We start from the raw sequence: 11,832 nt of genomic DNA on the forward strand, positions 1-11,832 counted from the left end.
CCATTCATGCAAGGAGTCTGGTAGAACAGCTCCTTCTTTTACAGATGAAGTCATCCTTTAGAATTTAAGCTCTCTGAAGGAGGTGACCAATGACTAACAAGACTAAGAACCTTAAGTACTCCAACTGGGAAAGCAGTGAATGTTTTTCACATGCATCGCTGTATATTTCTACGTAGTTCCAGGTCATTTTTTATTATCGCTGTTTGTTTAAAATTCAACCCCCTGTACTGCAACTACTAAGTTACTGCCATTTTACAGAAATATAACAAAGTACAGCTGTGACAAAATAGGCAGTTAGCTCTGTTAACTGTACGATCCTTCCAGTTCTTTTCTGCTGTCAGAGTATTTGATATAAACATCCAATTCTTATTTCATGTGAATAAGAATGACAGTTATGACTGGTCTTAGACTAAGAGCTCAGTCAAGTGCATTTGATTAACTTTCTTTTCATAATAATGTACTGTGGTACTGTGTGCTGTAAGTCAGTGAAAACTGGTTTATTTCCTGGAAGTAGGAACGAGAGATCAGACAATTTAAATGGAAGAATCACAGTAGTAATCACAGTGTTACACTGCAACACAACACATAGCTAGCTTTATAACCCTAAACAGATTGGGTCTTGAATTGTTCCCTTTTATACTTGCCACTGATGGCTGGTATACACACAATGGGAAAAAATACACATTTGCTGTCAGTGACCAAGAAGAAAATGTGAATACGGTAAAGTATCTGAGATGTAAACTTGTAAAGAATTAAATAACTACAATCCTTGCCTACGAGCAAAAAACTTACAATGCTTACGTTAAATATATCTATCTAGCTTTAGGGCTTTATTTTAGCCTTTGTATCAAATAAATTTCACCAAAAAAAAAAAAAAAAGCTTTCTGTACCAAACACAGTTTATATTACTGCCTTTGAAGGCTCTACTCCAAAAAAAAATATGGTTAAAAGCCACAAAAATGTAACACAGACAGCCATGAGGCAAGGAAATTTCAATGGAGGTTTGTAGGTGCAGGTCTTGGAAACCCCCTACTCTGCTGTGGGAAAAGAAGAGCTGCAGCACATGGTGCAGGATTGCAGAGCAACATCATAATGATGGTTTCATGAACCGCTGCTGTTCTGGTTCATTACATAGCGAGGAATTTCAGTAGCCATAACACTACACCACTTGAAAACATACATATCACAAATCTACCGTGGAAGCTGTATTTACATTGTTCAGAAAGGCCAAAGATCAGCCACCTGTGCACTAGACTTTTTAAAATTTTCTTTAGAATTCATGCGCTTTCATCAGATGTCTGAGATAAGGAGTTTCTAAATTCGTACTGAAGAGATTTCATAGCTGCCTTTTTATTAGGAACTTTCCCGATTCCACTTGTTACCTTTTCCTCTGGCTTACACATTTTGATGCAACTTATATTTTGTTTTTGTATACTTTTTACTGGATCAATCAGAAGAAAGTTTATATCTCAAGCAGCCTGCACAGGCACAATAATGTATTACTTTCTACAGTGAGGAGAAAGAATTGCACAGTATCAAACTGAGCAAAGAATATAATTCCAGCCAACCAACCAAAATTTTTATTGCCATCTTTCTGTTTGAGATCTTTCTTCAAAAGTCAGATTGAGTGTTAAACATAAATTTAACAGGGATACCTATTTTCCATGAGTGTAACCCATAACAAGATAACTTTCTGCTGCTTATTTGAAACATACAGCTATAGAGTAACAACACTGTATTTGTCATCGAGATGACTGCTGTTAAACTAGTCCTCATCTTACTCATGCCCTTCTTTGCTTAGCACAAACAGTAATCTTCCACATGCTCTACAGATGTTTATACCAGGGTGTTACAGTTATTTGCAAATTATTTTCTAGGAAGCATTTTACATTGTGGTTTTTTCTTTAGATAAAGACTGCTTTGTTTCCATTCTTTAATCTAGGCAGAGATGAACCATATGCTATTGATCTTGCTTTTTAGGCTGAAGCTGTCTGGAAATCACAATAACATGTTTCTTTTCCATTTCATCAAGGTTAATATATATGACTTATTGAATCTTTTTTTGTTTGTTTTATAAACTGAATTCTGAAACAATGTTCAGGCTCGGTATCAAATATGAAGTCTGTTTATCAACTCAAGCCAGATTTGAACTATTTCAACAGTCTTCCTGCTTCTAACTCCACACTATTTTGTAATGTAAATTTAGAGATATCAAGGGTGAAGCAGTACCATTCAGAATATAAAGAGCTGTCAAAACAGTTCATTTCCGTTTTGCTGCTATTTATATTGCCATTATATGAAAATCTTCCAGCATTAACACTTGGTTTGCATTTGCTCTAAACACACAGACCATAAATCACCATGAGCAGGCGACCACTTGAAACCAAACTTCCCCTCAGCCAACCGCAGATTTACTTACTTGTGGGATTTTTTTGCATTCGCTCCATCTGGTCCCTTCCCACAGTCATAGGCCTGTATGGTGAATGTGTAGTCCTTCTGTAGTTCACAGTCGAGTTTTTCTTTGGAGCGTATAATTCCCTCGCCAGTGGATTTATCCACTACCACTGCTTCAAAGGGGACATTTTGCCCATGAATTTTAAATCCACAAATCTCACCTACAGATGCAAAGTAACAGAGGTTAGAACTGGTCAAAACTATTAAACATTTTTTTAAATGAACGACCAAATAGTTTGCAGCCAAGGGTTTGTGAGGGTCTGTGGACAAAGCAAGAGCACTGTGCTTTAAGATGCGTGGTTTCTGGGAACTTTAGTAAAAAGAAGCATACGTCTGCCTTCCAAGCAACTTGTTTACTTTGCATCCATTCATGCAGGAGTACAAAAGAGAAAAAGAGAAATGTAGACAGGCATTTCACAGGAGTACTTGAGATAGCTCTAGGATAAGAGTAGATATTATGAGAGCAAACAGCCAAGGCCACTGGTAATATCTTCTATGCCAAGCTACTGGGAATAGCTGGGCAGCTTGTTTATTTTGACCAGAGCAAAAGGTTAAAATGCACAGTTACAAGTCGAGGGATGAAAAAGCTTTAAGTACAGGTTCAGCACCATAATTACAGAAATTCTGTCAAAAGATCAATGAACAAAGTCTTCCTGTGCAATGTACCTGGCTAAAATTAGGGAATCAAAATAAACTACTGAATGAGAAAGGTAGAAATACCAACTTCTCAGGCATCCATTTCAACAGCTATCTACTAACACAGACCAAATATGTTAGTCAAGGAAGTCCTCACATAGAACAATTTGGTCAGCTTTCCTTTCTGTTCTCTTCATCCTAACAAACTTGAAAAAGAAGCCCCCAGTACACCATTTTAAAAAACATTTAAGCCTAAGATTATACTACAAGACATCTTTGCTGGCACGGGTTGGTCAATCTGCCAGCGTGTAAGGAGGACTGAGCCTTTGCTGACCTGGCTGTGCTAACAAAAGCCACTCAGTGAAGACTTTGATCAGCTACGTTGTGTTTTTACTCATAGAACGTGCTTTGTTTTGAAGGTGATTTTCTTATACCAACATAAAACAACATATTGTTATTATAGTTGCTGTGGCATCATAGTACCAAGAATGCACTCCTACTTGCAGCAAGTCTAAAACTATTTAAAAAAAAAATTGACTCAGATTTTAAGCTACTGAAATATGTACTGAAGGAAGTATCCTGCAGGGAAGGTGTTATGATGCTTTGGCAGCTAAATATTACTTTACAAAGCATATGAAAAAAACTTAACATGTCCCAAAGAAGTAAGCTATCGGTGAAAACATCAGAAAATACTAATTTTCCCCAAAACAACTTCTTCATTGTCCATACAACATACAGTAATTCCCAATGGTTCAAATGGATGTCTGATTTACAGATATTTCTAACCAAGGGTTTGGTTACATAACAATTTTTTATTGAAATATTTTAAAATAGAAAAAAACTGGGAGAATAAATGGGACAAAGAGCATGACAGGATCTTCTGTTTAAGTGCTGATTCCCCATTTCATAACCAAAGTTAGTGGGTTAATATTAATAAAAGGGATAGAAAGAACCCTTTATCACCTTCTTTGGTGACTGTCACCTCAAAACTCTCTAAAGGGAGAAAAGATAAACCCAAGTCAGTAATAAAGGAAAGGCTGAAAGGGAGCAAATAAGGAAAAGGCAAAGATGCACACATTACACAGAAAAGCTTTGGAAAAAAAATGTATTTTAAAAATTCAGTGGTGATTTGTTGTAACTGTTACAATTTTAGAGTTTTAGTTACGTTAAACATGATTTAACCTTTTATCTCCAGGTTGTCATTTGTAGAAATTTGAAGTGAGGTAGTTAAATTGTAGGTACAAGAAATTTTCAAAATTTCATGTTGATGGAAATTTATCCTTAAAGCAGCATTTTCATCAGAATTTATTGGTACTCTTCTATTTAAAGAAGACAGGCTACATAATTTAAACAAGCTTTTAACTATTATACTGAAATCACTATGTTTCTAAAATTAAAAATAATTTGTATTCAGAAAACAAACAAACCGACCAACTTAAATAGTTGTGGGATTTTTGCATTTCCAACTAATATTTTATCAGTAGACGTTGTATAACATCTAGCATTTGGAAAGTTTAAATTCTGCATCAAAATCAAACTTACGGTATTGCCATAATTCAGAATTAAAAATACACACATTAAACTGTGATCCTAATAATGATAAAAGCTTTTATTTAAGAAAATCTGGGCAGCTAGGAGGAATCCATATATTTTCTTTGCAGCATATTTATTTCCCAGGTTAAACAAGTAACCAACTTCTATTTTACTCGATTGCCGAAATACTGAATACTGTAATACTGAAGTAATGAATGCTGCAGAAAACTAAAGGCTTCCACAGTGTCCTGGATTTTCCACTGTTACAAGGAGATCTCAGATATAACTGAGTTTTAAAATGGTATTAGATGACTGTGTTAGGCACCTGGAAAGGCTTCACAAGTTTAATGAAAATACAGGTGACTCCCCTAGAAACGTAAATTTTGTTAAAATCCTATTCTACCACCTTTTGCGTATCATCTAACTTATCATTTATTTTTCCTGTTTACTATTATCTTTGACCTTAATCGCAGTATAACAAAGCAGACTTGTACCCTTAAAATCACTTCAAACAGATCTCCTGTTAATTCTCACATTTTTCTCACAACTTGCAGTAGCACAGTCACTCAATTCTCCATTCCTGAGTGGCCTCAGAAAGAGATGAGGCACTGAAGTTACAAGCAAGTATTTTTCATAAAATGGAAATTTCCAGTTTAATATTGAAGTAAAAATATCATTAAGGAAAAATACCTTCTAACGTATCATTATTTGCAGTCCTTCATTTCAAAGAGAGATGGTTTCTGAAATAGCTCTCATTAAGTGCTTCCTAAAACCCACTTCAGGTAATCCCTGGATTTATAATCAGCTCTTTATTTTAATGCACCAAATATACTGCCTCTGGAGGCATCCACGTAATTTATTTCAGTGTATTTTTACATAGGGTATAAATATAACCGTGTTTGAATATGTTTTGTCCATAGGATCATTCAAGAAAATCTTACACTGCTTAAATCCATGGCTGACACCACAGGTCAGTCAGAAATGACAATCCAACTGCAAGGAACCTCCTGCCCCCTTCCAGTAACTCTAACCTTCAGAGCCACACACTGTGTGTGAAACACGAAGACAACCAAAAAAAAATATATGGAAGGGAACACGAAAGCAGAAAGCCTGGTAAAGGAAGGAAGAGGGAGAAGCGTGTTAATGCAGCAATTACCGATTTGGGAGAAGGGGAGCTGGTCTGAAAACTGGTCATTTCATAACCATCCGAAGTGACCTTTAGCTCTGGCACCAACACCGATTTTATTTTGGCTGTCAGGCACTGTATTTTTGGCTCCCAAGCATAAAACATAAAATAAGCTCTCCAGTTAATATCCATGTGTCTCCAGATGCTTTTTACAGTGCAAAGCTTCTGCTCAAGGTGCACTACAGCTCAATTCCTGCCCAGTATTTCTCAGAACAGTAACTGACCCAATACAATTGTATTTCCCACTTCACACTAACAAGATTAACAAAAAGCCCTTTTATTATCACACATTATTATTAACAGTGTTACTTATGGTAAAAGCGCTGTAAATATGCAAACCTAACAGGCTTTTTAAGTTCTTTTCCTCAAAGATCTCTGCAATGAAGAGAAGCAAAAAGGAGTCATTTTATTTTCTGAAGTACAAAATATTTCAAAAATGAAAGCTCCTCCTCTTTTCTCCAAAAGATATTAGACTGTTATAGAGCTGTTTCAAGACAAATAGGACAATTTACAGATGAATATTGCCATACATGGATGATATTCATTTTCATCTCGGTTAAGAAATGCATATATTTATATTGCAGAGAAATAGATAATTTGTTTTTCAGTGAATTTTTTTCATTGCCACTAAGTAAGCTTAGTCCCATACAATGCATTTAGTGGCAGATATGCTCCCTAAGGTTTCATGCTATGCCATATGTATATATATCACTTTTTCTCATTTAATCCGCTGAGATTCACTACTGAAATAAATTTCTACCTCTCCTAATCCTAAACGAGAACGAAAATTGATCTGCAAGTTGTTCTTTTATTTGATATATTGGAAGCACGTAACTGGGATAGAACTTTATTTCAGAGCGTTCTGACTCAGCTGTACTTACTGTTGTAAAATCATTTCATTTTACAGACATGGCTGTACGCCACATTTGTTGTAACACTCCTTGATTTGTTGAATCACTCCTTGGATGTGACAAGATCAAAATCCAGTGATTACACAGTGGCATTCATCTTCTCTACGTATCATTTCTTTATAGCCACCATCCAGCTGAGCACTGCGTTCACACTAGCCTGCTGCAGACAGGACGTCAGCACAGCTCCGTGCCCTAAACAAACAAGGCTTGGCAGTACAGCGTGGAAAGACGGCATCAGCCCTCACCCACTGGCACATGTGAACACACCTCCAGGGAGAGGCTGACAAAAGGCTTGACGGATTATTTTATTTTATTTTTTGAAGAACAATTTGAGATTCTGCAAGATTATTTTCAAAGCTCTATGCATATTCATGTTCTAAATTCAAAAATTCCGAGCCCCCTCAAAAATACTTCTTGCATCCCAGATTAGTAAGAGGAAACTAACATATTGTGGCTGAGGAGTGTTTTTCTCTTGGGTTTCAGGGGGCAGGAGAATTAAAAACCTATTACAGATGCATCAAAAAAATAAGGTTTCCTTCCACAAAGGAAACATTTCAAACCTTTTGCTATGAAGACCCTCTTTTATACTCTCTTAACAATATGTTCAACTATGTGAAGACATGCAGATATACTAGTTTGTTTCAAAAGCAATTAAAATTCAGCTCTTTTTTTGCATAGTAAATGGAAAATCCATACTAAGAGTTTCAAAAAATAAACTGATTTTAGACACATATTTCTCTAAGGTACAATAGAAAACATTGCTGCCTTTTATTTTATTTTACAGCAAAAAATGGATCACGCTGGATCAAATTCCAGCATGACTGCATTTGAACTAGGATGCCCATTGTCTTCGCAAGCAGATCCATAACAATCATGACGCAAAAGACTGATTCCAGAGGGTCTCTGTGTTTCAGATAGACAAAACAACTTGGCATGACTATATTCAAATTCTGTCTTTAAAAATGTATTGTTTCAGATGTGAAAGCACACAAGTTATCCGCAAAATAGACCTCTATATAGCCTTACTTATTTTTGCATACCCGAATTTTTGGATCCTACCCACAGCAGAGGGAACAAAGCAGTAAAACATTACTTTTCCTTGCCCCACAGTTCACGTACTTTAAAGCACTTAAATGAACTATTTTCAAGATGTTTTGACACGTTCAAAATCGAAGGAAAGCAAAAGACTATCTAAAATATTTTAACCGTAGGCAGTTCAGAAGTGTTTCCAGCTCAGCTAGGAGACACAGCTAATTAGAACAGATAACCTTCTGAAGCAAGAATATATTTGATTTGCAATAGGAATATACTGCTTGGGGCTGAAACAGCCACTTAATCCTGAAAATGCTTTGTTTCGCCGTGAAAACATTCTATCGCTAATCTAACGGGCTTCACACACGTGAACACCCACATAGATGCTGCTGGACAATAACAATGCTATTCTCCGTTCCAGGACGCAGCTACCGCACCACCAACCAGAACTGGTAATGCTGATTCAACACCACTCCCACATTTGGTCTCCTCAAAGACAGATTCAAGTATTGTTCCATTTTACGGCAGACAGTTACTTTTACAGATTCCCGCAGTACACTGTCAGTCACACTTCAGATCCAGAGTCATACCAAGATGGAAATAGCTGCACAATTTTGGGGTCCTATATTCAGAATTTAAGGTAACTACTTTAAATCCATTGTTCTGCTACTGCTGAAGAATTGTTGGTTTTTGAGACAAAATAAATAGTGTTTATGCAAACTTTTGATATTAAAGGACAGCTTCCAGTTGGGTTCATTAAATTAAAGCAGGTTTATACAATTTGGTTCAACACAATGGAAAAGCAGTCTCATTTAAAGTGATGCTTTGACATTGGTCTTTCCTCTGCAAATCAACCATCTACTTAAGAATATTCTGCCAGTATTTTCTGAAAGCTTCATGACATCCAACACTCAATAAAACTTTACTATCCACTAAGATGTATAAAATTGCTGCTTTCAAAATCTGTTCGATACTTCAAACTACTAATGCCTACATTTAAAATACTGAATTGCAAGAGATGTTTCGATGTTTCATATTCTCCCAACCACCACGTATGCAATCCAAATGATCCTATACCGTATCTTTTAAGTAAAAAGAGAGATATCCCAACACAAGCTTCTTCATTTGGGGATGAAATATTTTTTCATAGACAATAGTTTTATTTCCAGTTAGGATCATTTAATAGCATCACCCATGTTTATCTAACTCATGTTAAATTTCAGAGGTTTACCATTATCTCTGAACTTCCTGAATTTGTAATGCAGGCTTGGAGATGATTACATTCTTAAAATAAAGCAACAAAAATGTTACTTTAAGTGCCACCTTAAGAAACTGTGACCACCTTACCATACCACTGTAGCACATAATGCAGTTTTCATGCTGAATGTTTCAAATGGCTTTTAATTTAATCACTCTCTTTTCCTGTAGCTTCCTCCTTGAAGCTAATCTAAGCTATGTTCCCAAAAATGGCTAAGGTCACATCCTCTAGGCATTTTACTAGGATTCTAATCCTCTAAAAATGTATTTAACCAACTAAGCTTCTGCAAGTATAAAACATAAGCATATGTTAACCGCTACAACTAATTTAGATACCTGCAGATTCTGCAGAACCTATTGCAGAAGATGTAAGAGAATGGTCAGCTGCTAGTCCGATGTTAAAAGTGAAATAATAGTCTGCATTTTGCAAACAGTTTGTGCATCCTTCCTTATATTCTTTGATTGAGGAGAACCTGCCTTTAAGACAGTCCCAGTGCTAAAACACTAAGGTACACAGGAGATAGAAAAACTGAACTCATCACTGGCTTTTATAAAAATGCAGTGCTATCTGTGCTTTAGCTCTCTGATCTGAAACAAAGAAAAACAGAGCAAAAGAAATGGCATATTATCAATTTCATCTATTTAGGCTGCAGTTCTCATAGTTCAGAGATTATCCACTCATGCAGCTGAACAGCACCTAGAAGACCTCCTCAGCTGTACCCCGCTAACCTAACAGAAAATTGCAGGACTACTACAGTGAGCTTACTTTTAAATCTCATAATTGGTAAGCATTATGCTAGCACACCGGTGAAAAACTCCATTATCTGGGAAGATATTCTGTACACCAGCAAGACCAGCTCATGCTTACAGTCATGCAGCATCCAAACTCTTCCCAGATGCAGGAACTTCAGAGGGTTCCTAGCTGACACTGAGGAAGACTTCAAAAGAGCCAAGCTTCCCTCCACAATTCCTCCCGAAATTAAATAGAGATCAGATTTCTAACACTATCTCATAGCTAAAGAAGCCTCAACTATAAAATATATTCCATTATTAAATAAGTGAAGCTTCACATTTCTCAGAGAAAAAAAAGTGTTGAAAATAACATTCCCTTATACCACCTCTGCTGTGACATACATTAAGCTATGAACTACTTGTGATTCTTTGAGCAGAAGAGTCTGTCCATTTTTTAAAACACTCCAACTGTTTCACAAACTTAGCACAGAAAGTCTGGATTTCTACAGAAATTCTCAGCCCAAATACTGCAGAGAGGAAATGCAATCTTAATTCTATTAATTACTGTTTTCATTGTTTTCTCAATCTTTTAAGACATAAATCAAAACCACTAGGAAAACTGAAAAGTCTATTCAGAATGATTAAAAAAAAAACATAATTATTTTAGAACTCCCAGACTGAATGCTGTGAAATGTGGAATCCAGAGGACTGAAGAAGAGGTTAGACATTATGCAAAGATATTCAGAAAAATTAACATATACACATGAAATTGAAAGGAGCATGGAATACCTGCAATATACAGTACTGTCCAGATTGAATATTTGGATGCAGCTGTAAATATCAAATTAAACTCTGGTCCATGGACAAACATTTCCTAGGGTTTAACTTCTACAAAACTTTATGCTGCTGTTAGGGAAAACACAGTATTTGCCATCAAGAAAGCATTTCCACTTCTTAAAAAAAAAAGGAAAAAAAAAAAAGGCAGATGAATTATTTACCTGCAAAACGCAGAGGTGCATCTTTATCCAGAGCTATTAAGGGGGGGTCCAAGAGTACTGTGTTGTCATTTTCTGTAACTATACCATGATACGTTGTTTCAATCCATGGCTTATGCTTGTTAACTGAAGAAAAAAAAACAATACAAGATTAAAAATTTTGAAACTAAGGTCTTCTTAAAAATGTTCTATAATACTGACTTCATTTTTTTTTCTGAAATCTGAATCATTATTTGACTGAATTCAAGAATTTGGGACAAAATCTTGGCTAAGTATGTTCAGAAAAGATCAGTGTCCCTATAGGCTTTCCAAAACTAACTCCAAAAATCTAAATTAGTCTCTTTTAACTATGATGGGATTTAAGATGCCCCCGAAGTGCAATTCAAAAACCTTTTAACAGTGATGGGGAGCTGCTGTCATCAGTGCCAACACGACACTAGAAAACACATATTCAGCACCAGACCAAAATAGACCAGCCAACAGGAAACACGTGGGTTTGTTTAAGCTCTGCTTCTCTCCAGTTGGTAGATTATTCTTCAGAGTACAGGTATTACCAGTGAACACTTTCTCTAGTTTCAGATTCTTTTCTTGTGTTTATAAATATTATTAAGAGAACAAACAGAAGAAAGATCAAACTTAACTAGTTTTTACACAGGCCTTTTCCGATATCTAATAGAATGCCTTGAAATCTAAGTAAAATACTGACTACTTTTTATATCACCTGTGCAGTAGTTGCTTTAGGAGATGGGGAAGCTCCGCTAAAGCAGCACTCATAAAAGCATTCTTTGACTCTGCATAAAGGACTCTGTAAACTGATGGCCCGAGCAAGTTTAAGATGACTGGTCTTCCTCTGCTGCAAAGAATCCCAGTATCTTTCACTGTCAGCTTGCAAAAATATTTTTTTCTAGAACATCACGAAAGATGCAAGACAAAATCATATGTTACCTACTAGGTTATCATCTACTACTTGACAATCCAACGTGAGAAAGACTTCGCTGTTACGTATTTTTATGTTGTACTTGTTAAAGATAAATACAGCTCTTATTCCACAGAACCAGCAAATGTGGTATAACAACTACTTTCTCTTGACAGCTGA

At 36.0% G+C, this 11,832-nt stretch overlaps 2 protein-coding genes across 9 annotated transcripts in view; both read right to left on the reverse strand.

Annotated features, from left to right (window-relative positions):
• Nucleotides 1-11,832, reverse strand: part of CTNNBIP1 (catenin beta interacting protein 1) — a 92,082-nt gene that overhangs the window by 18,643 nt on the left and 61,607 nt on the right. Inside the window, exon 8 of the mRNA XM_083802291.1 lies at nucleotides 10,740-10,862. The gene's annotated coding sequence lies outside the window, so the exon portion shown is untranslated. The remainder of the gene's footprint in view (nucleotides 1-10,739; nucleotides 10,863-11,832) is intronic.
• CLSTN1 (calsyntenin 1) overlaps nucleotides 1-11,832 on the reverse strand; it is a 55,423-nt gene that overhangs the window by 18,643 nt on the left and 24,948 nt on the right. For 4 of the 8 annotated variants that reach the window (XM_083802264.1, XM_083802261.1, XM_083802265.1 and 1 more), the window contains exons 2-4: nucleotides 10,740-10,862; nucleotides 4,054-4,083; nucleotides 2,420-2,615 (exon numbers count right to left, since the gene is read on the reverse strand). In XM_083802264.1, coding sequence (XP_083658390.1) covers nucleotides 2,420-2,615; nucleotides 4,054-4,083; nucleotides 10,740-10,862 — 349 coding nt within the window. The remainder of the gene's footprint in view (nucleotides 1-2,419; nucleotides 2,616-4,053; nucleotides 4,084-10,739; nucleotides 10,863-11,832) is intronic. The other 4 variants (XM_083802266.1, XM_083802262.1, XM_083802263.1 and 1 more) reach the window with 1 other exon arrangement.

This window comes from Anser anser (assembly GCF_964211835.1).
Source record: "Anser anser genome assembly, chromosome: 17".
Classification (NCBI taxonomy): domain Eukaryota; kingdom Metazoa; phylum Chordata; class Aves; order Anseriformes; family Anatidae; genus Anser; species Anser anser.